General features: G+C 37.2%; 1 protein-coding gene across 1 annotated transcript in view; it reads left to right on the forward strand.

Annotated features, from left to right (window-relative positions):
* The window catches only part of CCDC102B (coiled-coil domain containing 102B), a gene marked incomplete at its 5' end in the record, with an annotated part of 224,382 nt that overhangs the window by 173,386 nt on the left and 23,125 nt on the right, over nucleotides 1-27,871 (forward strand). The window contains 1 exon segment of the mRNA XM_082668129.1: nucleotides 24,197-24,367. Within this exon segment, the coding sequence (XP_082524255.1) occupies nucleotides 24,197-24,367 (171 nt within the window).

Consider the following 27,871-nt stretch of genomic DNA (forward strand, 5'->3'; position numbering starts at 1 on the left):
GTGGCTGTATCAGTTTACATTCCCACTAACAGTGCAAGAGGATTCCCTTTTCTCCACACCCTCTCCAACATTTGTTGTTTGTAGATTTTTTTTTTTTTTTGTGGTACGCGGGCCTCTCACTGTTGTGGCCTCTCCTGTTGTGGAGTACAGGCTCCGGACATGCAGGCTCAGTGGCCACGGCTCCCGGGCCCAGCCGCTCCGTGGCATGTGGGATCTTCCCGGACCGGGGTACGAACCCATGTCCCCTGCATTGGCAGGCGGACTCTCAACCATTGTGCCACCAGGGAAGCCCTGTTTGTAGAGTTTTTCATGATGCCCATTCTGACTGGTGTGAGGTGATACCTCATTGTAGTTTTGATTTGCATTTCTCTAATAATTAGTGATATTGAGCAGCTTTTCATGTGCTTCTTGACCCTCTGTATGTCTTCTTTGGAGAAATGTCTATTTAGGTCTTCTGCCCATTCTTGGATTGGATTGTTTGTTTTTTTAATGTTGAGCTGCATGGGCTGTTTATATATTTTGGAGATTAATCCTTTGTCCGTTAATTTGTTTGCAAATATTTTCTCCCATTCGGAGGGTTGTCTTTTTGTCTTGTTTATGGTTTCCTTTGCTGTGCAAAAGCTTTTAAGTTTCATTAGGTCCCATTTGTTTATGTTTGTTTTTATTTCCATTACTTTAGATGGTGGATCAAAAAATATCTTGCTGTGATTTATGTCAAAGAGTGTTCTTCCTATGTTCTCCTCTAAGAGTTTATTTTTTTATATTTTTATGTGGTATGCGGGCCTCTCACTGTTTTGGCCTCTCCCATTGCGGAGCACAGGCTCCGGACGCGCAGGCTCAGTGGCCATTGCTCACGGGCCTAGCTGCTTCGCGGCATGTGGGATCTTCCCAGACCGGGGCACGAACCCATGTCCCCTGCATCGGCAGGTGGACTCTCAACCACTGCGCCACCAGGGAAGCCCCTCCTCTAAGAGTTTTATAGTGTCCAGTCTTACATTTAGGTCTCTAATTCATTTTGAGTTTATTTTTGTGTATGGTGTTAGGGAGTGTTCTATTTTCATTCTTTCGCATGTAGCTGTCCAATTTTCCCAGCACCACTTATTGAAGAGACTGTCTTTTCTCCATTGTATATCCTTGCCTCCTTTGTTATAGAGTAGTTGACCATAGGTGTGTGGGTTTATCTCTGGGCTTTCTATCCTGTTGCATTGATCCATATTTCTGTTTTTGTGCCAATACCATATTGTCTTGATTACTGTAGCTTTGTGGTATAGTCTGAAGTCAGGGAATCTGTTTCCTCCAGCTCTGTTTTTTCCCCTCAAAACTGCTTTGGCCATCCAGGGTCTTTTGTGTCTCCATACAAATTTTCAGATTTTTGTTCTAGTTCTATAAAAAATGCCATTGATAATTTGATAGGAATTGCATTGAATTTGTAGATTGCTTTAGGTAGCATAGTCATTTTCACAGTATTGATTCTTCCAATGCAAAACATGGTATATCTCTCTATCTGTTGGTATCATCTTTAATTTCTTTCATCCGTGTCTTAGAGTTTTCTGCATACAGGTCTTTTATCTCCCTAGGCAGGTTTATTCCTAGGTATTTTATTCTTTTTGTTGCAGTGGTAAATGGGAGTGTTTCCTTAATTTCTCATTCAGATTTTTCATCATTAATGTATAGGAATGCAAGAGATTTCTGTGCATTAATTTTGTATCCTGCTCCTTCACCAAATTCATTCATTAGCTCTAGTAGTTTTCTGGTGGCATCTTTAGGATTCTTTATGTATAGTATCATGTCATCTGCAAACAGTGACAGTTTTACTTCTTCTTTTCCAATTTGTGTTCCTTTTATTTCTTTTTCTTCTCTGATTGCCATGGCTAGGACTTCGAAAACTATGTTGAATAATAGTAGTGAGAGTGGACTTCCTTGTCTTGTTCCTGATCTTAGAGCAAATGCTTTCAGTTTTTCATCATTGAGAATGATGTTTGTTGTGGGTTTGTCATATACGACCTTTATTATGCTGAAGTAGGTTCCCTCTATGCCCACTTTCTGGAGAGTTTTTTTCATAAATGGGTATTGAATTTTGTCAAAAGCTTTTTCTGCATCTATTGAAATGATCATATGGGTTTTCTCCTTCAATTTGTTAATATGGTGTATCACACATTGATTGATTTGCGTATATTGAAGAATCCTTGCATCCCTGGGATAAATCCCACTTGATCATGGTGTATGATCCTTTTAATTTGTTGTTGGGTTCTGTTTGCTAGTATTTTGTTGAGGATTTTTGCATCTATATTTATCAATGATATTTCAGTTTCTTCATCTGTAAAATTTTGATATAATAGTGCCATGAGTTTTTTGAGAATTAGATTATTTCACGTTTGTAATTAGCATAGAATAGTCTCTAGCACATAGTAATTAATAATGTATTGATGTTAGTATTTTCTGAATGCAATATACCATATTTTTTTAATAAAATTGCCTAACATGAAACACTTCAATAAGTTACACACAACATGTGTGGAATTTGTAATAATTTCTGTAGTAGGTACCTAGGGTGATCCTTGCATCCTAGATTAAAGGTGCAATATGAAGAATGTTTTGTTATGTACATGAGTTTCATAATTTGACTTAAGGGGTAAATAAACTAAATGTGATTTTAGTGTGCAGTAAAGTATGTATATAAATCTGAAGACAAATATTTCGTTACAGTCAAGGTAGCAGTATTCAAGAAAAACAGTGTGAAATAAGTATATGTGTTTTATATAAAAACATTACTTTCTGAGAGAACACTGTCTGTAGTTATAGTAATAAATCATAATAAAATATTTTTTTATCAAATTTTTCTCAGTGAGCTTTTAATCAAATTCATTTTGATTAGCTCCAATTTTTCCATACTTCTTTTTGTTACTGGTATGTGGACCTTAATGTGTGCTTGCAAAAGTATTTTCAAATTGTATGTAATTAGAATCACTTCTTCATCTGACCATTGCTTTAGCTAACTGGTTATCACTTATTGTTGCTTCTCAGGTTTACATTCCGTCTTACTTCCTTGCAGTTCCTCTTTCACATATTCATCCATTTGTCTCCCTGTCCCTCAGCAAATGTATATTTGTGTATATTTTCCTTTTATTTTTGCATAAGTAGGGTATTTTTTCACAAAGAACTTTTTTTTTTTTTCAGAAAAAGGAACCTTCAAAATCATGGCAGATATGCTTATTGTTTAGGAACTAGGTTTTTAAGTGCTGACTGATTTTTTTTCTAACACAAAATAGTCATAGATTTGCTTTTTGCTGTTTTGCAAATTCCACAAACATTGAAGTCATTGCATCTTTAAGTTCTGCAGCACCAATCTTTGCAAGGCCTGAGCCACTCTATATAAATTATATAAAAAATACGCAGGCTGATAAAAAGGAATTAACTATGAATCATTGCTGAGTTTACAAATTTTATCAGCATTTTTATTGGCAATTTGATTTATATTTAACCATTTTATTAATAAAATTTAGAATAAAATTAAACTACTAAATACCTCTTTTTTTTTAAGAAAAATGTTGCAGTTGTTGACCTGAAATAAACAGACTGTCAGATATTTTTCCAGAGATCATTATTAAAAGCAAAATTTACCAGAAATAATTTAAAACATTTAGATAGGTTTTTTTTTTAATAGGCAAATATATAATCTGTCAAAATTATCTCTTTCAGCCTCACACTATGTTGAAAAACACTGTGCTAAAAGCTGTGAGAAATTTAAAGATTCCTAAGACATCGCAATCCCTCAAGGGACATACAAATTAGTTGAGAATTTAAAACATGTCACATGGAAAGATTACAAGAAGCAATGCCCAAAGTCAAATAGGCATCTACCCAAGGCACCAATGCCAACTCTATCTATACTTTTACACTGTGAGATTAATTTTTCATGATTAATTATTCTGGGAATTTTGCCTGCCCCTGTCTTCTTATGGCTAAAATTTCTAATCACTGTTTTCTCATGAGTATCTCATAGGTTAAGGGAAAGCAGAAGTTTGCTTATTAAATATTTCACTTATTATTTTTGTCTTAAGAAAACAGTAAGGAGATTATAGAGCAATTCATTGTATAGCGGGACTCTCACCAAATACTGGAGTAGGGAAGCTGATACCTACTGTGCAGTCTACGATAATGTTTGAGAATTCTCTGTGAATTTATTTTTCTAATTTAACCTCTAACAGTTGTTATCATAGATATTATCAAACTGATTCTGAGTCTTTTGAAGTGTATCATTTGAATATTTTGGATATTTTTGTCTCATTGAGAGGATACTAACATGATAAATTAAGGCTATGAACTCCAGGTCTGTTCCAAGTTGATGTATGTGGTTTGAGAATTTTTCTGAGGTTGACGGGCTTTCTGTGTACCATCATTGTTACCTAATAATACGGTATCATAAGCAATTGCCTAGAAATTTTGCACTCTCTTGGGCCATTCTACAAATGATTTCTTTCATTCAGTAATTCACAAACCCCGTCCCTGTTATGTGCAGAGGAAAAGCACATCCCATCTCCTACAGTGGCTCATTAAAAAACAATTTCCCTCCATGAATCTGTGTAGACCAACCCAATGGCAACTCAGTTCTTCAAACTTTCTCATAATCAATATTTTTTGCTTTTCTTCCCTGGGATATTTAACAATAATTGTAGTTTTATGCCCATAGGATTCAATAGAAATTCACATACCTTTCAGAGAAGTTTGCTCTGAGAAGAAACTACCAACAGAAAATTCCCTATTCTCAGTTAAATGACATTTCCTCTTTATTGCTAAAATTATACCAAATTTTATAAAATATAAAATATTTTCTCTTAGGTTTGGTTTAGGTTTCAAGTAATTGATACTTAGATTCCTATTTATTTGTACATAATCCATACAAAAACAGCCAACTATTTGATTAATGAAACTCAAAGTTGCACTAAAAATCTAACACATTTTCACAAATCTTAAGTGTCAATGTTAAAAAAAATTAGCTATTATGCTTAGAGCAGTAATTATTTTAAAACAACTCTTAAATTGTCTTATTTTGATAACAAAAATAATGTGAATTCATGTAGAAATTTTGGAAAATACAGAAAATATCACAAACGTTAAAAGGAATGTTTTATAAAATCATTACATTTTCTTCTGAAAATGATTTTAATGGATGCATTATAATGCATCCAGAGTAATGCATTTAACTAAAGCCCAATAAGTGATATTTAGGTTATCTTTAGCACATACCTGATTATTACTTTTGCAATCACTGAGTCAAAAGTTGGGCCCATTTTCATTATTAGCATTGCCAAGTTGTCTCTAAAAAAGTATTATCAATTTACTTTCATTAGCAATGGACAACTCACATAAATCCTGACTATCTAGAGATAATTCTGGGTTTCTCCCTTCTTTAAACTCATCTGTTTGTCTATTTGTGTCATAATACCACCTGGTTTTAATATTGTGACTTTACTGTATTTTAACTCATAGAGGATTGCAGTGTATTTCTTTTCCAGGTCTTCTTGGTTCTTTTATCACACTCATATTGGCAGCTAACTTTTCATATTATTGTTCTGTGTTTCTAAAGAAAATCCCATTATGATCCCCTTGATGTGGGTGACATTAAATTTGTGAATTAATTTAGAGATTGGCTGTATACATCATTGATAACTGTTCACACTATTCAGGTCTTTTTTCCCCTTTAAAGAAGTTTCTTTATTTTCTTCATAAACTTCCTATGAATTTCCTATTCAGTCTATTCTTAGATATTTTATATCTTTTTTGGCTATATTTTGGAAATTATAGTTCCTCTCAGGTCAATTCTGGACTATAAGAGATGCTATGGTTTGTATATATTTATTTTCTAACATATAATCAGATTGGCCCTAATATGTTTTCATGTTATTCAGTTTATAATCTTGTGGTTCACTTGTTTATAATCTTATGCAAAGAATAGTGATTTTTGTCCCCATATTTTTAATATTTGTAACTTTTAAGTATGTTAAAATATTTACTTGGCCAAATTTTAAATGGCTTCACTAAAAACTAGGGTTGAAAATGGGCATCCTAGGTTTTTCCCTGATCTTATAGGCAAAGTGTAATGTTTTAACAAACATGATAATGATGATGATGGTGATATGATGACTGATTATGGAGACTTTGAGTCTGAATATCCTGCTCTTTCTAATTTACTGAATTTTTATTTTTTGGAATACATTTAAAATATTTAATCAAATGCTGTTGGGTTTATATTAATACAATTTAGGATTTTTTCCTCACATTTTATATTTGGCAGAATAAATTAAATAAATAACCTTATAGTAATAACATTTCTGCCATTCTAGAGTAAGCACTACTTTGTCATGTTTTATTATTCATTTTAATTTACCAATGAATTCAATTCGCTACTATTTTAGTTTGGATTTATCGATTTATACTTAGTTTGCTTCCATATACAGTTGAAAAAGCTCATTTTTATTTGAAGATTTGTTGAATAGCTTAGAAAATGTACTTTATCATCACGTTAACAGTCAGATTTACACCCAATGTGACAGTACATAAGATGCTATTTATAGCAACCCTTTAATGTACTTGATTACTTTTGTTTTAATTAATTTATTTATTTTTGGCTGCTTTGGGTCTTTGTTGCTGCGCAAGGACTTTCTCTGGTTGCCGCGAGTGGGAGCTACTCTTCGTTGCGGTGCGCGGGCTTCTCATTGTTGTGGCTTCCCTTCTTTTGGAGCACGGGCTCTAGGTGCACGGGCTTCAGTAGTTGTAGAACACGGGCTCAGTAGTTGTGGCTCGCGGGCTCTAGAGCGCAGGCTCAGTAGTCGTGGCACACGGGCTTGGTTGCTCCGCGGCATGTGGGATCTTCCCGGACCAGGGCTCGAACCCATGTTCCCTGCATTGGCAGGTGGATTCTTAACCACTCTGCCACCAGGGAAGCCCCCTTGATTACTTTTTGAAAAGGAGAGTTATGATTTGTTTTTATATAAATTAACAAATTTATGTGACATGATTTTCTTTAGGCTCTTATAATTAGCTTTTGGAACTTTTTTTTGGCCTTTGGAACTTATAATTGCTTTGGATGGAAATACAGGTGCAGTTAAAGTCTTTAAAATAATGTAAAATTCAACATGGACATTGAGGGAGGGAGGGGAAGGGAAGAGATGAAAGGAATGAACGAAGTTTATAATAACAGTAAAGTGCAATTACCACAAAACTTATCCATTTATATGGTAATGTTAACCTCTGTGCTGGTAAATAATAATAATAACCACAACCAACTTAGAATCTCAGAGAGTAACCAAAACCAAAGATTATTTCTTGTTCACTCCACGCTCAGTGTGGAGGTCAGGTCTTTTTCCCATATTCACTCAGGGACCCTCTGAGAAGGAGCCATCTCAATATATTCTTCAGCGCTCCCTGCAGCAGACACCTGCCCCTGAACCATGCTGACAGAACATTAGGCCAGGACAGTCAGGTGCCCAGACTAACTGCAAGGCATGGTGGGAAATTTAGTGAGCATTGCAACTTTTATCTTAGGTAGAGAAAGAATAAAGAGAAAATAAGGAAGAGACATGGAGAACAGAGGAAAACAAGGCTGCCCCAGAAGTCAAAGGGAAAAGACCCTTTAAGAAGGACCAAGGCCATCATCAAGTTCTGCTACATGGATTAGAACACGGATAGATAACTACCCAGGGTCTTGGCTATCTGTAACATTTTAGTGATCTGAATGAGACTTGTTTTGATGGAGACAGTAAACCCTGATTAATGTTGATTGAGAATAGAATTAGCGGTAAGACAATGGTAGCAGTGAATATATATTTTCTAGGAGTTTTGTTGTAATATGGATGGAAAAACCAGGATGATGCTTGGAAGGGCATTTTGATACTTTAAAATATTTAATGATATAAAGATCTTAGTATAATTAAATGTATCAAATATATTTATGTATCCTTGAATATTTAAAGGTGTTAAAGATATTATATATGTCAAGGGGATTCGTCTACTGAGATCTGAAAAAAAATGATGTTGCAGGTGAGAAGAGGGTTGTGGTGAGAAGTGAAGTCCTTGGAAAGACCCTAAGGAGTAGGTGGAGAGGTTGGTCTTAAATAGCAAAGTACATGTTTCTTCCTTTGTCACAGGAGAGAAGACAGAAGGTGAAGATGTAGGTAGAGGTTGGATTTGGGTGCAGAAAGATGAGATACTTCTTGTCTGTTTCTGTTCTTCTGTGATGTTTCCAGTTAGGTGATTAGTGAGATTGAGGCTGAAGGAAAATGGAGATTTCACGAGAAAATGTCTTAGAAATTGGGGAAGTGAATTTACCAGTAATGTGCAGCATTCATTACAGTTGATTTGACATTTGGCCCAACAAATGGTGAGAAAGACTCAGGAAAAGAATCTTGTTTACGAGGGAGAAGTTTTATTGAACTGATTTGCACTTTTGCTGGTTAAGAATTGATATGAAGGCAACAGGGAAGTAAAGAAAAAAGTATAGATTGTTGACAAATGGTTTGGAGGTCTTGATACAGCCAGAGAACTGCTGACACGGAAATACTGGAATAGTTGAACTCAACAGTTAGGACCTGTTGACCAGAGAGATTTGAAATCAAGATTTATTATGACTAAGCCATTAACTCATTAAGAAAACAAGCATCTTTTAGTGCCTATAATAACTATTTCTGTGTTATGTGAAAGAACTTGGCAACAAAAGAACTAGACAGTGAAAGAACACATGAGAACCTTGGCCTCATGAAACTTGCTGTTTCATTAGTGTATTAAAGAACCAATACAGAGACTTCTGAGATTATATCATAACCTGTTCCTCCTGACCAGGAGATGAGAAAGTGACATTTAAGCTGGAGCTCTAGAAGAAGTAGGATCTAGAATCATTTAGAAAAATTAGTGGGGATATCAGAACTTTTCAAACAGAAAGGAGATTCCTTTGAGGACGAAAAACAAAGTCAGTGAGCTAGAGGTAATGTGGTGTGAGATATCACCATTATCTGTTGGTAAGATTATAACCTATTCTAGAGAAAACTTCTTGCAAAATTTTCTCTGGTTGAAACATATGATGCTTAATTGCTATAGTCCAATATCTCAAAAATGTTGTCCTCGTTCATCGCCAACAGTGTAAGAAAACATTAAGTCCAGTATATGGGTAATTTAATTTATGATGTATCAGAATTAGTACATACATGTGTGTGTGTATGTATGTATATGGTAACTTGAAGAATTACACACACAATACACATGTATGTATCTAAACGCATTAGTCGTGATGTTTTCTTCTTTCTACTATAACCAGACACATTCCCTTGGGCTGTGTATCCCTCTTAAAAGACAACAGATGTATCTAAATCTCTTCTCCATCTGCATCTCAATGCAATTTTTATTTTCTAGTACACTTAAACGTTTTTACTTTTAGTAAAAGCTAGGTAGTTATATTTTAATTTTATATGGATAGGACTGGCAAATAGGTTCCTTTTTTTTTGGTTACAGGGACAATTTGCTTTCCTTGTATTTTAGTCATTAGAATATGTTATCTTTCCTTCTAGATTACAGTTTCTTTCCATAAGAAATAGACAGTGTCTTGAGAATAGTACCAATGAATAACATTTTTTAAATGACTAAGAACCTAGTGAAAAATCACAGTAATGTATCTTATATATGTCTATTTTCTTTCAAAATTGTACATAACTATTCTATAGAAAGTTTAGAATGTCTTCATGTCTTTTCTAGTTAGCATCACAAACCACAAAGATCTGCACCATAAATAAAATATAGTTTTTAAAATAAGTGCTTTTATCATCTGTGTCTAGATTATTCAATTTCCATTTTTAGTATTCTTTCCTTATAATTGGAAGTATTCATTAATTTGAGAGGAACGCTAAAGGGTGATTGTTATTTTTGAGTATAATTTAAGTAGGGTGAATATATAAATTCTTTCAGACACTTAGTAAATCATTCTCTCACTCCCATAGTCTTTATCTACATGCCAAAGTGAAGTGGACATTTGGCAAGTGACCAGTTAATTTGATCAATGCAGATGCCAAACAGTATTATGCAGGGGAAAATGTCATTTGGCAGCTAAAGTCAAGTCTTAATGGACCAAATGGTTTGATGAAACTGCAGGGATAGTTTATCCCTAACCTTAGATGAACTGACCCTATAAAATTCACAGAAAATGGGGGTAGCTGGACATTTGAACACAAGCGTTTTCAACTTTTCTTATTTTACAAGCCTGTGACCAGATGGACTGGATCCATCTCAACTACATATGCAACAATATGCATATTTTTTCTCAACTATGCATGAAACGCATAATAACCAAGTCCTCTTCTTTCATGATTTGAAGTGAAAAGTCTGAAAAAAATTTTTTATTATGATGTATCACCTTACATACTCAATTACCAGATGTTTACTAGAAGCTAACATTTATTATTGATAAGAGGAAACTTGTTCACTGGTTTTTTTAGGCTTAAAATAAGCATGATTTCATATATACAAGTTGAAGTTAATTTAACAAAATGCTAGATAATTAGTCATCTGATTTTTGGATGATACGAAACTGATCTTGTACAATTATTAACTGGGGAATAATTACAGCTGTATTTTTGAAGGAGGGAAAATTATTCTGAATAATAACAAAGTCATAATCAAATCAAAATGAATTCCAATTATATTGATTTTATAGCATTTCAAGAAAATTTTCCACATAAAGGAATTTAGAAGAAAATTGCCTTCTTGTATAACAGAATTGCATTTTTCATTGCCTTACTTTTGCATCTGTAAGTGCATTTGTGCCTTTGGAAGAAATATACCATTTTCATGGTGGAAGAAACTCTTTCTTGCCATTGTGTTAGACCGTGTTAGTATCTGTGTAACACTTGGGCTTATACAGACTGAAATAACCACTAATATATTTCACTTATTTAAAAATGATGAACAGAATTCCATTGAAATTATAAATATTGAGTCTATTGACAATATAGGTAGTTGACAAAGTATTTTCAGAGCATGTATACTTAAGATATGCCATATAAACAGAGCAGATGAAGCAGTATCTAGAGCCCAGAATGCTTTGTATAATGTTTAGTATAGGACCTTTTAACCCTGTTCAATTTTGTATGTAAAGGATTATATTTAAATTTTGTTACAGAAGCTTTGCATGAGTGATTTTTATTGAATAGCTATAGCATGAAAATATAAAAAGAGTATACAAACAATGTCTGTGGCCTAATTTTCAATTATGAACTTGGGAGGATACTTAAAGTTACAAAAAAAAGAATCAAAAACATATTTGTAGAATCACTTTTTCCCTCCTGAGACTTAGGCCTGTTCATAAGATGATAAGAACATGTACAAATAAAGGACATTTATCAGGTAGGGATGGCAGATGTTAAAGTCTCTTAAATTCCTGTTTTTAGCATCAAAATTTAAAAAGAGCAAATGAGATGATAGCAACTACCAGTGACACAAGTAAATTTAACATGAATAACAGGAGTTAGAATAAGTTCTCCGTGTAGGAAAGTCACTCGGATTTTCTCCAACTGTGTTTATAGCAGCCATTCCCAGCCCTGACACAGCACTCACCATATTCTATTTTCATGTATTTTAACTCATCTCATTTTTCTAGTAGAATGTGAGCTCCCTTGGCCAGGAATGTGTCACACATGTAACACAGGGCTCACTACATTTTCAAAAGTTATCAACTGGCTCTCTGTGAGCCACCCAAACGTTCCAGGTTCTGGGCAACTGGTACTTACTATCTGTGTCGACAGGCAGCACCCAGGTTCCAACTGCCAGACACGGCTAAGTAGAGCAGGAGGAAGGGCCGTCCCTTGACTGGAGGACACATCCAAACAGTGTTTCTAGCTCTGGAGGTTTTCCTTGACGTGTGGGACCCATGCCTTTTTTTCTGTTGTGAATCCAACCTTTCCAACTTGCTGTTTCCCTGAGAAACTCCATTCCTTAACCCACGCAATACCACATTGTTGAATTCATGACTCGTGCCGGCAACCACGAAGGGACCCACTTTGTACAAGAGGCAACCCTTGGAAATTAGGTATGGGGATACTTACTTTTAGTTTTAGATGAACTAACTTATTTGTTTTCCTAATTTGATTTTAATGTTTTACCTAACTGTGGCTTCTAATGCTTCTCTTTTGTAAACACCAACACAATGAGAGGAGAGAAGCAGTTCAGTTATTCTACACTGAAGGATTTATTTGTGTGCCTTAATTTTTCACTCATTAAACTGGTTGATATTTCCAGACTCCCTATGAGATCACCTTAATGTGCCAATTAACGTTAACCTATAGGGTAGTTTTGATAATTTCATATAGGTAACAGATAATTATTTCTGGATATAGAGGCGATCTGGAGGATTAAATGTTAATAAATGCTATGAATAGGTGTTTAATTCCTGAGTTCTGAGACAATCTGAGGTTGTGAATAAAATATGCTCGATCTTTCTCAGATCAAATTGGAAAACTGAGTTAGCTTTGGGGTTCTAGATCTAAGTTTGGTTATTTCAACAGAAAGTAAAAGGCACACTCAATCTGTACACCTGTGATCTCTCATCTTGTTCCCAAAGCAAATACTCTGTCGAAAATGATGGTCCACTTGTATTCCAGGAAAGAGTAACATTTTAGAGGTTAATATTTATTTAATAACAAGTTATACAATATTTTTAGGAATGCAATAGCAAAAAAACCCTTTTCAATCTTTTCTACATCAACAGTTCGTCTTTCAACTTGATATACTCCTTTTGAAACATCATCCACATGTAATATTACACATTGCAGGCGCTGAAAAAGATACAGAAATGAGTTAAGAGGAAACCACTTCCTTCTTACAACGTGCACTTTGTATCTCTGAGGGCGTGTCCAGTAGATGGAAAATGCTCTGTTAAATCCCCTCCGTTTGTAGACCTCAGGGTCGAAGCTTCTGTGTTTCCGCAGTTTGGCATCAGACCAGGTGGCAGGCAGTGAGGATGGGATCTTCTGCTCCCTCCTCCCTACGTTGCCCCACCACCACCACCACCCCCGCCCCGACTAGATAGGCTTTCTTCTACTTCTCAGGGCTGGAAGAGAGGACAGAGGAGGGAGCAGTCCTATGAATTGGAGTGGTTTCAGGCATGGTGCTCCAGGCCAGCCCCTTCTGCCGCAGTGCCTCTTCAGTCAGCCCCTGACCTACCATCACCCTGAGCTCTCCCAGAATCCACTCCATGTGGGATTCTTCTGTTGGTGTCATCTCGCCCACCCGACTGGTCCTTTAAAGTGGGGGACTTTTTTTAAATGATGCAAATCCAGCTCTTCTCTGCAGGGGCCACTCAGACTCACCCCCAAACATTTATGCCTTCCTGTTCCAAGAAATTCTGAAAGGGCAGGCAATTGCCAGGGAAGCACCACCTCCCTGCTCTATAGCAACAGGCTGCTTATCCTTTTTCTAGTATGAATGAAGAATCAGTCTGTCCCCCAAACACCAGGTGACACTTTTAAGGTTTTTCTCTGGAAAAATTGATGTGTCTTCATGTGGGGCAGGTAACTCCATTCCATTTCCCAGGACAGAGGAGAGAAACTGCCCCCGGGCTCAGATAACAGGCCTTCCCAGGGTCTCCCTGTCCACCTATGATCCGCCCATTACACACCCTCCAGGTGGGCAGGGCCTAGTGGGTGCAGGACCAGGTTTCTACCACACTTTTATTTTTCTTGTTATTTTTCTTGTCATTTGTTTTAGAAGGAGAGGAGTTCAGTGTTGAGGTCTTACGTAAAACTGGACAAAAGTAAAAACCCTATTTCATGCATGTCTTGTTACTGTGTGTTTTTGTGGTGTATACATACATACATACATAATTGGAGTCATGTACATAAAATTGTGCCTGTGCTTTGTTATTCCACATTATATAGCCTCATTATTGTCGCATCATCAAAATTCTTCGCACATAATTTAAGGGCTTATAATATTACCGTATAAGGATTAATTATAATTTACTCAGTAAGGGTCCGATCATATAGATTACTTTTTAACATATTATTGTTAGATATAATGCATAGTGACTATTTTTGAACATAAAACTTTCATTCATATATATATTCATATATATATACACATATATGTATACATATATATATATATATAGTATTTTCCTAGAATAATTTTCTTGTTATAAAATCTAGGACAGAGGTAAGAACTGATGATATATTTTCATAAATTATCTTAATGTCATGAAAATTTACATTTTCCTTCAGTGGTATATGAGAGTGTATTTCTTACCATTTCTATATCGATATCCTTATTAATATTTTTTCATTTCTTGGATTATTATATTTCCTCTTCTGAGAATTTTTTCTATCTTTATCTTAATCTCTGGATTATTTCCTATTAATTTTTATGAACACTCACTGTGGTTTTATTTCTATTGGCCTTTCTGATCACTTCCTTTTTCTCGCCTTTATTGACCCTTCTGCTCTTTCTTTTCCATGAATGGAAGTAGGAATTGTTTGGCTATTGGGTCTGTCAAACTCAACACACAAATCTATGTACTTTATTTAAATTATTTATTTCCCTAGAATTATGAGCAAAAGCAATACCCTTATCTGTCAGGAGAGTTTGCTGTATGCAGAACCACTTTCATGTAAAAGGGCTGCACGGAGGACCTGGAGAAACCCTGATTTATCAAATGAAATGAAATATTTTCCACAGAAAAGTATTTTCTCTGAACATTTGTAGCTTTGTACAATTACAGGGCTCTTCTCAGTGTGGGTAGAGAGAAGGTTGGAAAGTTTGGTTATAAAGCATTACTTAGCTAAGTGTGCATGGCTTTAAGAAAAAACTGTGTGGGAGTGATGCATTCCCCGCTGAGTGTGAGTCAATGATCTCTTTCTCTATTCCCCCCATGGGAGCCGAGCCTGGAAAATAGAAAAAGAACTTCTGATTCCATCTACAATTTTGGTGACTAACAATTCAGGGTTTAACTTAATATTTGTATGTTCTCTGGAGACAAAGGATGCTGTATGAGTACTAAATTGTACTTGCAACTTATGGTTTAGCCGTAGGGTTAATAGCCGTATTTGCAATTCTTTAGAAATCTTTAAATATCACACAGAGTCAGGATATGTACTATATAACTATTTTAACGTATTGCCAACTATTACAAAACTTTATTATGTGTAGATTGAATTGGTGATGAATGCTTGCTGTTAAAAGGAAATGAGTGTAAAGAGACTCTTCCTTTTCCTGTGCACAGTACAATCCAGCCTGCATACAATCTAGAATCATAAACACATTTTGTTGTTTGCTTCACCAATCAGTAAGACATATTGTAAGTATATTCATTTATTCATATATTCATTTATCATTTGTTGAGCACCTTCAATGTCCAGGCACTATTTAACACACTACAGATAATTGATGAACTATACAGTTAAAAGGAAAAGACCAAAAAAAGCTCTGTCCCTATGACCCTGATGGTGTATCTGAGAGACAGACATCTTTTTGTAAAATGAGTCAATTTAAAAATGACTAAAAGCCTAGTAACCTTTGTTATGCACTGAAACTGCCAGTGAATTAGTCAATCAAAATGTTTTTTAAGCATGTCAATTGGTGTAACCTAATATTATTGTGCTAGACTATTAGTAAGGATAAAGCACTACAACAAACTCCGGATCTCTGCAGCTGATACAAGTTTATTTTTTGCTCATTTCTTAATCCAGTGAAGCCAGGAGGCTCTCCTTGGTGTTTCTTCTCCATGTGGTGACTCAGGGATCTGTAACTGTCAGCTTTTAGCTTCGTCATCTTGTAGCCCTTCAGTTCTAGGTACTTAGGTAAGGAAGTGGGACATCACGGAAGTTCCCATGGGATATCTCCTTGCTAGAGCTAGAAGAGCTATAAACCAGTTCCTTCCACATTCCATCAGGCGGACTTTAGTCTCAGTGTCCCATTGAAAGGCAAGGCTTAACAAAACTACTCCTATTTTATTAATCTGATATAAATACCAATTCATTTCCAATTTTGTATATTTTCAAGGTGTTCTTTTTAAAATTTTCTTTAGGCTGGCTCATAGTTTTTCTATACTATTCTGCTTGTTTACCAATAGACCAATCCTTCATCAATTCATTTTTTTGTACTTGTATCAATAGATTATTTTTATCCTTAATAATTCATTCCTTCAATTTTCCTCAGATAATATCCGTATGCTTTATCCAACAGTTTGAATTGATTGCTTGCCATATACAAAGATATATATATCTTTATATATATCTTTTTGTAGTTAAATTGAGATCGTATTTTTTCTGCTAGAAACAGCTTTCTCTCTCTAAAGTTTGCATTGTATATTCATTATTTCCAAAATTTTACAATTAGCGCTCCAGTTTTCTATGGACCTGACAACTAATTAATTTTCACTTTTCCACATAACTCTAAATTGTTTCTACTCTACAGATATAGGTGCATTAAATATATATTGACTAGTAGGATAAAGCAATCTTAAGTAAATGCACAAACAGGTATAAATTTCAACATGCAATAAAGACTAGAAAGGAAATGAACAGGTATCTGAATGATAATTAAAAATAATACTGTGAACCATTATTCACATTTGAGTAATCAAGAAAGCGTCTCACAGGAAATCCTATTTAAACTGGGACCTGAATGTAAATTAGGAGCCACGTGAGTGTAGAGTTGCAAAAGCTCTTTGTAGGCGAAAGGAAAAGCATGTCCGAATACTTTGAGACAGGAAAGGATTTGATGAATTCAAAGATCTGTAGAAAGATAACTTCCTAGAGAACATCCTGAGTTCTTTCATCAAGAATATGTGGATGGAAAATCCTGCCTCTGCCTAAAACTAAAATTGATTTTGGGGCTTCCCTGGTGCGCAGTGGTTGAGAGTCCGCCTGCCGATGCAGGTTCGTGCGGGAACACGGGTTCGTGCCCCGGTCCGGGAAGATCCCACATGCCGCGGAGCGGCTGGGCCCGTGAGCCATGGCCGCTGAGCCTGGGCGTCCGGAGCCTGTGCTCTGCAACGGGAGAGGCCACAACAGTGAGAGGCCCGCGTACCGCAAAAAAAAAAAATTGATTTTGCCCTGCCTCTCGCATATTAGTTTAGCTGGGCTTAGAATTCTAGGTTACTCAGCAACTGAAGACATTACTGGATTTAATAAGGCTTCTTGTTGTCGCTGATTATAAGTTTACTATTAGTTCCTCTCTTTATACGTTTTTATTTCCCACAATCCGTCTGTGCTGTAATAATATCTCTTGGCCTTTGTTGTTTCTCAGTTTGTTTACAACATGTCTGATTTTTACTATATATTTTTATTCTGCTCAATATTTTGTGCAATTTTTTTGCATTTTTTTTCCCGAAAACATAACATTGAGAGGTTGCCTTATCAACACAAAGGCAAAGTTTCACTTGGAGAAAACCACTTCTATCCTTGCTCGTTCCCTTCCTACTTCCTTCCCAGCAAGATTCAGCAGATATTTGGGGATTATAATACATCAAGTTTAAGGACAAAGACCACGTATGAGCTAAGGGTGACAAAGCAGAAAGGTAAAGAGAACCCAGTCCATGGTGGCATTTGCTGAGATGCTCTATCTACTCTGGATTACTGACACTTCACCTTATTACTGCATTTGATAACTAACTAACTAAACTATCCTAGCCAGTTTTTCTACCTATCCTGTTACGTTTAATTAATGTATCACAAATGACTTACACATATTGTGTCTTTTGAAGGTTACAATTCTATGAAATTGCTATTGTATGCATTTTACAGATGAGGAAAGTAGGACTTAATTTAAAGTTAATGAAGCTTTTTTATATTTTCTAAAAAACTTGAATATTATTGGGAATATTGACATAACTGATTATATGAGAGATTAGTAGATGCTCAACAAACTTTTTTTTTGGTCAATTGCTTATGTATCTATGGTACTGAATAAGCACAAATGGCATTGAATAAACACAAACTCCAATGTGTGATAGTCTATGGGCCTCACACACACACACACACGATATAAGTGCCACAATGTAGCCACAATATTGTGGCTTTGCACCCTTTTTGCACATTTTTTTCTTAGTAAAGTTTCCATCATCTATTTTCCATCCATGGTGTTTGTACTATGATATTTAATTCTATAGGATAGATCTCCCCAGGTGACAGCCATGGGACATGATGTTGGCATTTGTGCTACCTGGGTAGCATATTCTGAGACAGATATCAAAATGTAGGAAGTTTATTAGGGAGTACAACACCCATGGGGAAAGAGGCCAGAGAGCAAAGGGCAGAGGGAGAAGTAGGACTGGGGAGAAGTGATAATAGTAATACCTCTGGATACCTCTGAAGCTGGCATAGATCTTTGGAGCTGTCCCAAATTGAGGTGAGAAGAGCAGTTCCTTCATACTTCTAAAATGACCAGGCTGCCCCAGGAAGGGGGTGTGGAGTTAGAAAGGAGGCTGTTTTTTGTTTTTTGGGTTTTTAAAAATATTTATTTGGTCATGCAGGGTCTTAGTTGCAGCAGGTGGGCTCCTTAGTTGTGGCATGCGAACTCTTAGTTGCAGCATACGTGTGGGATCTAGTTCCCTGACTAGGGACCAAACCCAGGCCCTCTGCATTGGGAGTGTGGAGTCTTATCCACTGCGCCACCAGGGAAGTCCCAGGAAGGAGGCTTCTTATAGCCAAGGGGAAAGGGCTGTGATCAGACATTTCCAGCAACCGGTGAAATACATCCTCTCATCCTGCAGGAGAACCTGCAGGGCACAGGACAGCATCCCCTCTCAACATGTCCTCCCTGCTTATCATTCACCTTTCATAAACAGTTCCCTATCTTATTAGCTCATTGGATTATCTCTTAGTATTTGTCACAATGGGAAAATTTGCTTGTTTAATTGCCTTTAATCTATTACCTCTACTAGGTTCTAATGTCTGTGAGGTTAAAAATTGTGTCTGCCTTGTTTGCTTTTATATATAGAATGTAGAAGCCAGTCTACATGGCACGTGGTAGACACTCAGTAAATGCTCCTTGAATCACTGATAATGTGTCAAGTCTACAACGAGCACTAACATCACTCTATACTTAACATATAAGATATTAAATGAACTCTCTGAAGATGCCATTTAAGACCACAAAAATGTTCTCATTTTAAAGCTATTATCTGACAGGTCAGAATTGAAGATATAGAGATTGACATTTATCCTTATAAGTAGGTGGTACAAGATATTTTTCTAATGCACTTAATTTGGATGAGCTTGCGAGTTCTTTATTCAAGTAGATGGATTTGATCGTAATAACCACCCAATGTGCCTGAGTCAACTTTTGAGAAGAGAAAATCTGCCCTTGTTGATAGTGTTATTACTCACAGCTGGAGTCTAACAAGGCTATCAACAGACCATGAGCTAGTTATTTCCAATTTTATGTGTTTCTCTTTATTAAATATAGTTGACTCATATTATACTGAGAATTTCAGGTTCTCTACATAACAGTACAGTATTGTCATGCATTTTTGAAATTACAGATGCCAAAATTTCTAATTTTCTACGGATTTTTTAAAAAATTGAACAAACAAATAACATATATAATAACACTTTAATACTTTAAAATTTTCTGTATGTCATTTTGTTTTTCCTTCAAATTGATGCATATAAACTTATTTGATTCATTTTTAACCAGCGTTTCATGATGTCATTTAAAATGATAAGAAAATGTACTTTAGTTCTGGCAGCTTGGCACAATCAAAATCAGTTAAGCTTCAGCACTTCATGTATCGGCTACAATATTAATTCTAGGTAGAAAGCAATATTCTCACTTACAAGAGCATAAACTAATGCATGATTTCATAAGCCATACACAGAATTTAAAACCTGCTATCAAATTCTTCACATCACTAGAAACAGAGTCAATCTATTTGAGGAACTAATGTTATTCTATCAGAAATATCCATATACAAACACATTGTATATGCTTATTTTCTATATCGATTCAACATTATTATTCATATCAACTTATAAAAGGATTGTGAATTATATTTACTGTTCAGTTTTATAGCTTTGGATTTATAGAGGATCACATACTGACAAATACTCTCTAGTACTGTATATTTTTTATATGTTTAATTTCTATTCAGATTTTTCTCTGCCAAAATAAAATATATCACATCATGGTTTTATGTATTTCTACCATTAAAAATATATTAGAATAAGCTTGCTCTAAAAATCCATATGGATCTTTATTATTGACTTATTCTCTTTTTATATGCAAATTATTAACTCTTTAAATGAACATCTATTTGGATGCCTTCCAACTGGAGGTCTGTAAGTAAGCTACAGGGGAAATTGAGATTTCAGATAAAAGCATCAAACAAAACATATACAGGGGATTATGGTTTGTGACCCTAAGTGCCTCTACTGTAATGTGCATTCAAAGAAAGAACTGGGGGTGGGGGGAATCTCATCACAAGAATGACAAAAAAATGAGTCTATAGTAGCAAAGGTCATAGCTTTGAGAATTAAGGAAGAAATCCATCTCTCTCCTGAAAGTAAAATTGGGGTGTTGATGAACTAATGGATTAAAATGTCAAAGAACCTGTGAAGTCTTAGAAGATAAGGCCTGCTAACAAGGTTAAAGCCAGCCAGGATATTGTTTTGAAACAATGAAAAAAGGAGGAGTAACTTACAGCTAGTTTGGCCATAAGCAATGTGTATAGCCTCTCAGAGACTGAATGGGGAAAATAGAAAAGACAAGAGAGAGAAGGTATGTGAAGAGTTCAGTGATAGTAGGTACTTGGCTAATACTAATCTCTTTCACCCTAAACTGATTTTTTTTTAAATATCCTTACTAACGAAATAATTTTTTTTCTCCTATGTTGAAATCTAGTTTTCATCTTTTTAGAATAGAAGGTAAAAGGTATCCTATGAACATAATTAAAATACATTTGGCTATAGATACAGTTTGATATATTTTCTCGTAATGAAATGTGCCCAAGGCCAGGCCAGGTCTGCGGACCTCAGTTGTAAGCATGATTCTCCTATTGGCCCAGACTGTTGTATCAGTACCTCCAGGCATACATCTTCCTTGTATATTGTTAAGTGCTTAAAAATCCTAGATCACCTCCTCCCACCCAAGGAGACGTCTCATATTTCATTGCTCGGTTAGGTTCCATCTACCTTCCTAAAACATTTACTGGCAAGAGTAAAGTTTACTACAGTTGGCATATACTAGTGGTCCTCAGACTTTATGTTGAATTATAAACATCCGGAGGGCTTGTTAAACCCAAGGTTGCTGGGCCTCAACTCCTGAGCTTCTGATTCAGTAGATCTTGGATGGAGTTCTCAGGGTATGCTGATGCTGCAGGCTTGGGGACCACTCACAGAGAACAGACGTTGGCTAACACATATCCACCTCCTGGGCCTGAGAATAAGGTGGCCCTCCCTGAGCAAATGGCCATGCAGTAGAGCATGAATGCTAGAGGTCTGCCTACAAGGATGACACATGCTTGGGGTGGAATTGGTACTGACAAACAGCAATGATTTTCCTTCCCTCCTCCCCCCCTCCCCCCCTCCCCCCTCCCTCCCTCCCTCCCCCTCCCTCCCTCCCTCCCCCCCTCCCTCCCCTCCTCTCCTCCCTCCCCTCCTCTCCTCCCTCCCCTCCTCTCCTCCCTCTCCCTCCCTCCCCCTCCCTCCCCCTCCCTCCCTCCCTCCCTTCCTATATGCACATCTCAAAGGTTCTTTTTGTTTACTTAGCTCCATTTAAACCAATCTAAGTGAATTGTACAAGCCTAAAGTCAAAGCATTGACTATCTGAGAAATAATTGTACTAAATCACAAAGGTTTTTTTTTTGTTTTTTTTTTTTTTTGCGGTACGCGGGCCTCTCACTGTTGTGGCCGCTCCCTTTGCGGAGCACAGGCTCCGGACGCGCAGGCTCAGCGGCCATGGCTCACGGGCCCAGCCGCTCCGCAGCATGTGGGATCTGCCCGGACCAGGGCACGAACCCGTGTCCCCTGCATCGGCAGGCGGACTCTCAACCACTGCGCCACCAGGGAAGCCCCACAAAGGTTTTTTAGGTAGTTGCATAATTCCTGAGGAAAAGCCATCATTTTATAGATTTGCTATAACTCTTCCATTAAGCTCTGCATTACTTTTGTGGCAAATTCTTTGTTTGCCAGATCAAGAAAATCTTTCATTAAATGCTCCATTGTCATTCCAAATAATAGAATTGTGTTCCCTACTGCATATCTTTCTGTGAAAGCATAAGGTATATAATGTGGCATTGGAAAATTGTACTCTGAAGAGAAGAAAGGAGAAATCTGTTTGCATTTTAAATGTGGTTTGTGATGTAATTTGATAAAACAGTGCCATGAAGCCGTAAACTGCACTGTTACTGTGAGGCAAGGGAAGGGACCATGAGCCTGTCCCATCAACTGGGGTCTAGCTGCCTGTCCAAGTTTGCCTGTTCCCAGCTGCCCTTCGGCACTGCTCAGGTTTAAATACCAATGGTTGTGATTCTGACTCTTATGGGGGCCAGGGCTTTCAGAACAGCAGCAAGATTTCAGGAATCTCTCAGTTATTTGATAGATTGCCATGGAGGCGTGGTGGGTGGCTGGTGGGCGTGGGAGCCCTCCTCTGCCTTTTCCTCCTCCTGGCTTCCTGAGAGTGGTCAGCAATTTCTCCCAGGTCCTGCGCTCTAGTCCACACCCTCTTCTCACATCTGCAGGACATTTACCTGTTTGGTTGGAGTTCTGTGTTTCATAGAGACCAGGAGGCTACCAGTAATCAATGGTGTCATATCAAAATTCACTTTAGGGCTTCCCTGGTGGCGCAGTGGTTAAGAATCCGCCTGCCAATGCGGGAGACAAGGGTTCGATCCCTGGTCCGGGAAGATCCCCCATGCCGTGGAGCAACTAAGCCTGTGCGCCACAACTACTGAGCCTGTGCCCTAGAGCCTTCGAGCCACAGCTACTGAAGCCCACACACCTAGAGCCCGTGCTCCGCAACAACAGAAGCCACCGCAATGAGAAGCCGCGCAGAGCAACAAAGACCCAACGCAGCCATAAATTAAATAAATAAATTTATTTTAAAAAAAAATTCACTTCAGCTTATTTTTTTTAGGCTTCACACTATTTTGCATTTTGCTTGACTTAATAGAATATTGAGAGATATCATTATACAAAAGGCTGCCATATTATAGTTTAAGCATCAAAAAGCTTAATGTCTTTTTATTTAATCAGCTCCATATGATATTATGACGATGATCTTCATTTCCAATCATTCACTATTAACATAAAAATAACGCTGTGCTACATGTCCACATGCATACAGCATTTCACACAACTGTGTGTGTATCTGTAGGACACAGTCCTGGAAGTAGAATGGCCGGGTTGGAGTTTTAATGCATTTTTCATGTTAAATAGTTTTCTCAACGTTTTTCCATGAATGAATCTCAGTTTCTTCACATTTTACCAACAGATTATTTTATCACACATAATCTTGCCAGTCTGAAGACGTGAGGAGTAGCATCTTGATGTGTTTCTTTTCATTATACTTTTATTTTTGATAATTGTAGATTTATATGCAGCTGTAAGAAATCTGAGGCCAATTAATGTAACCTGTCAATTCATGTCTTGTAGAATGTTGATTATAACAAGATTGACTGGAGATCCAGTCACTTCATGGTGGATTCACTCTGGATTTTCCCCAGGGTCAGCCCCTTCAGGTCTCTGAGCCAGATTCGTGTGGTTTCAGGAGGGTGCCTTTCACGGCATGAGTACAGCAGCACAAAACATTTTTTTTAAGAAAAATAATTAAAAGCAGATAGTCTGCTAACTTTTAATACTTAGGCTGATTTAGCAGATGAACAGTTCTTCTTGTACTTATTTTTATTATATTTTATTCTTCATTTATGGATATGAGAGTCCTCTTTTGGAAAGCATACATAAAAACTAAATTTGCACAACATGAAAAATGGGTCATTCCCTCAAGCACGTAAAGAGTTGCACTGTATTTTAGCCACACAGAAATACACTTCCACCTATAGTTATATGCGAATCATAATATGTAATTGCAGAAATGTAGAGTTCCGGATGCCTAATCTGAATTCTTCCTAAAGTGCTTTTCTATTTTTTCCAAACAAGTTGCCATTCTTCTGACTTTATCAGAGGAAACTACAAATAATGGAATCCCTGTTTTCTTTTAAAAGGAACTGTTGGACCTTCAACATGCCTACCATAAACTAAGCAGGCAGCACCAGGCAAAGACGGCAGAAATGACCCACGTCAACAACCTCATGGATCAAAATGAGGCCGAAGTGAAGAAACTGAGATTTCAAGTAGAAGAACTAAAATGGGGACTCAACCAAAAGGAAAATAAGGTATCTTATAAGTGGAACATATGTCACATAGATTCAAAATCGCATTTCATAGCATAGAAAAAGCGTTTTCTTTATTAGCATATGGCATTGCTTGAGGTAAAAACTTCACATTTTTAAAAATTGAAATCAAAAAAGTGTAAGTGTAAGGAGAGGAAACTATTATGTAAACAACATGCTCATTTTTGTAGTGTTAGTAGTGCATTTTTTACGTGTGCCCTATCGCTTCAGGTATGTTTTAGCTTGGTCGTGTGGGGAGGCATGGTACCATAGGTGTCATTAAAACTTGGTGTTGGGCTTCCCTGGTGGCACAGTGGTCGAGAGTCTGCCTGCTGGTGCAGGGGACACGGGTTCGTGCCCGATCCGGGAAGATCCCACATGCCGCGGAGCAGCTGGGCCCGTGGGCCATGGCCGCTGAGCCTGTGCGTCCGGAGCCTGTGCTCCGCAATGGGAGAGGCCACAACAGTGAGAGGCCCGCGTACCGCAAAAAACAAAACAAAACAAAAACACAACAACTTGGTGTTTTAAGTTTTAAGCTTTAATTCTATATATTATAGAAACATGGTGTATGTTGTGATTACATGTTATGATATATCATTCTCCCCAGCGCTCTCTGATGTTTAAAGAATGTAGGCATCTTGCTTTGTCGTGAAAGGTCAACTTGCTAATGGTTTATGGCATGTTTAAGAATGGGATACCTTGACAGTACACCTGCAACAGGGAGGTGTGATTTCAGCCGCAATTACAGACAACAAAGAGATTTTTCTTGAAAGAAGCGGTCTCCACTGTCAGCGTGATAGCGTCTGCCACCCCATGGCGGCAATTACTTCAGATGGGGTTCCAGGCACGGCATCTGCTTCTAGCGGACAACTTTTGAGGCAAAAATAATTACTTCCCGGGTTAGAGAGACTATTTGCAGATAATGCCAAACAGTTGGAAATTTAAAAAAAAAACGGAATTGTTTTTCCAAGGGGTAATTCAGTAACAGAACACCGTCCCCATTTTAAGGTTTAATTTTTCATCAAAACTATCCCAGTCAAAAAAAAAAAAAAAAAAAAACTATCCCAGTCAAGCACACCAGATTTTCTAATCTCATAACATCACAGGAAAATAGAATGATTGGACCAGTGAGGCTCCTACATCGTCCCTGATCTCACTAGGGCTGACTTGTCCGTGGGCATTTCATCCTTGATGTCTCTTTTTATGAAGACATATATGTAGTTTTTAATGGTGTGCGTGGGTGGTGAGGCTGGACTGTGGAAGAGTAATTCAGGAGAGGAATGTAGAGTGGTTTTGGGTTTTTATTTTCATCATAGTCATTATTCTTTTGAATAGTTTTGATATAAAAGCATTTGTTGCAAGTGGTGGTAAATAACCTTTGTGTTTGCCAACATAGGCTTTAAGAAATTGCTTGGGACTGAATCATCAGCAAGGAAATTGTGATAATACACAGTTTCCCAGGGCTAATAAAGTACTAGTTCCCAAAAATCTGATACAGCCATCTAATCATGTAATTTTAAAAACGGCCGTGGTTTTAAGAAGAATTCTGTTAGTTGCCCCTCCCTGTAGGAGAATCATTCTTCTCACATCATCATCAGGCTTGGCACATGTGACATTTGCTTTGCCTGACGAGCAGAAGCTCCGTGTGCCACTTACCATCAGGGGCTTTATGAGCCCAAACAGAGCTCTGCTGTGCCTCTTTTCCCATGTGTCTTTTCTGCCTTGTCTCATGTCATGAGGCCAGCAGGCGCAAAGTAGACATCATCCTCTCAGTGTGAATTCTGAAGTGGAAAGGATATGGAGCAGAGCCTTTGCTGACCCAAATGGATCCACATGGGTAAAAAAAAATCAATATTTGTTGTGATAAGCCACTGACATTTTGGATTTGTTTGTTGCTATAGGAGAACTTAGCTAAAGCTGACTGGTATGGTCAGCTTATATTGCATTGACTCCAGTGCCAGAAGTAGGTGGTGAGAAAACTTATTGGAGGTTAGAATGATGGCAACGCATTTTATGGAGTCTTGAAAGGTTTGGTACATTATATCCTATAATACCTTGGAAAGCTGATGATGGACAGAATGAGCTTGTGGTTTTTAGATGAATAGGTATGTAGCTAGTATTTCTTGTTTGCTATTGGTGTGTTTGACAAGTGCCTAAGAGAGAGATGAACTCAGAAAAGACTTGTCGAATTTTCGAAAAGATATGTAAGATAATACAGAAATTTAAGTAGTTCTGTGACTGCCAGGGTCTGATTTTCATTTGCAAATGGTAATACATAAAACTGAGGATGGCTTTGAACAATGAACATCAATTAAGATTAAGCTTAGGCAAGAACCAATTCAACAGTGTGGCCTTCAAACCTGTTGCTAAAAGCTCTTAATTAATGTCATTTTGTATAAATCCTTGAAGCTGAACAAAATGGCACAGGGAGAAGAGAATGAGATTGTGCTTCTCTCAGAACATCCCACAGATTCGAGGCAACTGCAGGTAGCTCAGAGACAATAGAATGTCTCCCAGAGAACTGCAGATGGGACAACTGACCTGTGGTATTTGCTGGAATCAAAAGAAAAAAGGACTTGTTTTTGTGAAAGATACGCTGGCAAATGAGCTTCCAGCCTGGGATAAAATAGACTGATTTATCAGGATTTGAAAGAACTCTTCATTCCTCCAAATTTCTCAGACATGGAGCTGGCTGGGCATGCTGTCCACACCTGAGAAGGATTAACGTCCAGAGCCATATTCAAATAAGGACACGGTGAATAATGCAAAAGGACCACCTAGAGAACAAAGACCATGGAGAACTACAGACTAGGCAGCTATTATCAGGGAGGAGAACCCAGGCCGGATAAAGGAGCATTCCCCATGAGCAGAACAGGAGCTCCTTGAAACATCTGCAAAGTTAGATTTCATAAGTATTTTCGATTTTCTTTTCTACATGGAAGTTTTTATTGCAGTTTTCCTGTCCTAGTTTCACTATAGTATATTGGGTGGGTGAGGGAGGAGAGTATAAATTACTTGCCTTTTGAGTACGTAGCTTCTGGAGCAAGAGAAGGTGTATTGAGATCTGACATAGATATGAGATCTTTGACTTTGAGATCAAGGTTGTGATTGGAAGGTTGCTTGGGTAATTTCTCTTGGAGAAAGGGTGAAAATTTTTGAATGCCGAAGGAAGGAAAACAAACATTTGTGACCAGGAAGATGGGCTGTGTTGTATTGTATGTGAGAGCAGGAATGAGTGAAAGGGTATGTGTGTGTATTTTAATATTTGTTGCTCCATCTGTGGGAGGAATATAGTTCCCAAGCATAAATGGTGGGCATGGTCCTGTGAGGTCTTTGGCAAGTGGAATTTGTGCAGATTTGAAATAGAATCTTTTGGAACTATAATTCCATATGGATAAGTATTTGGACATATTTCATCTCTGAAGCTTAAAAATACATGCATTGAAATATATGTTCAAAACATAAAATAGTTCAGGGTTCTGCACCTCTCCATCCAATCAGTTGATC

This window comes from Grampus griseus, assembly GCF_964374135.1.
Source record: "Grampus griseus genome assembly, chromosome: 12".
NCBI classification, from domain to species: domain Eukaryota; kingdom Metazoa; phylum Chordata; class Mammalia; order Artiodactyla; family Delphinidae; genus Grampus; species Grampus griseus.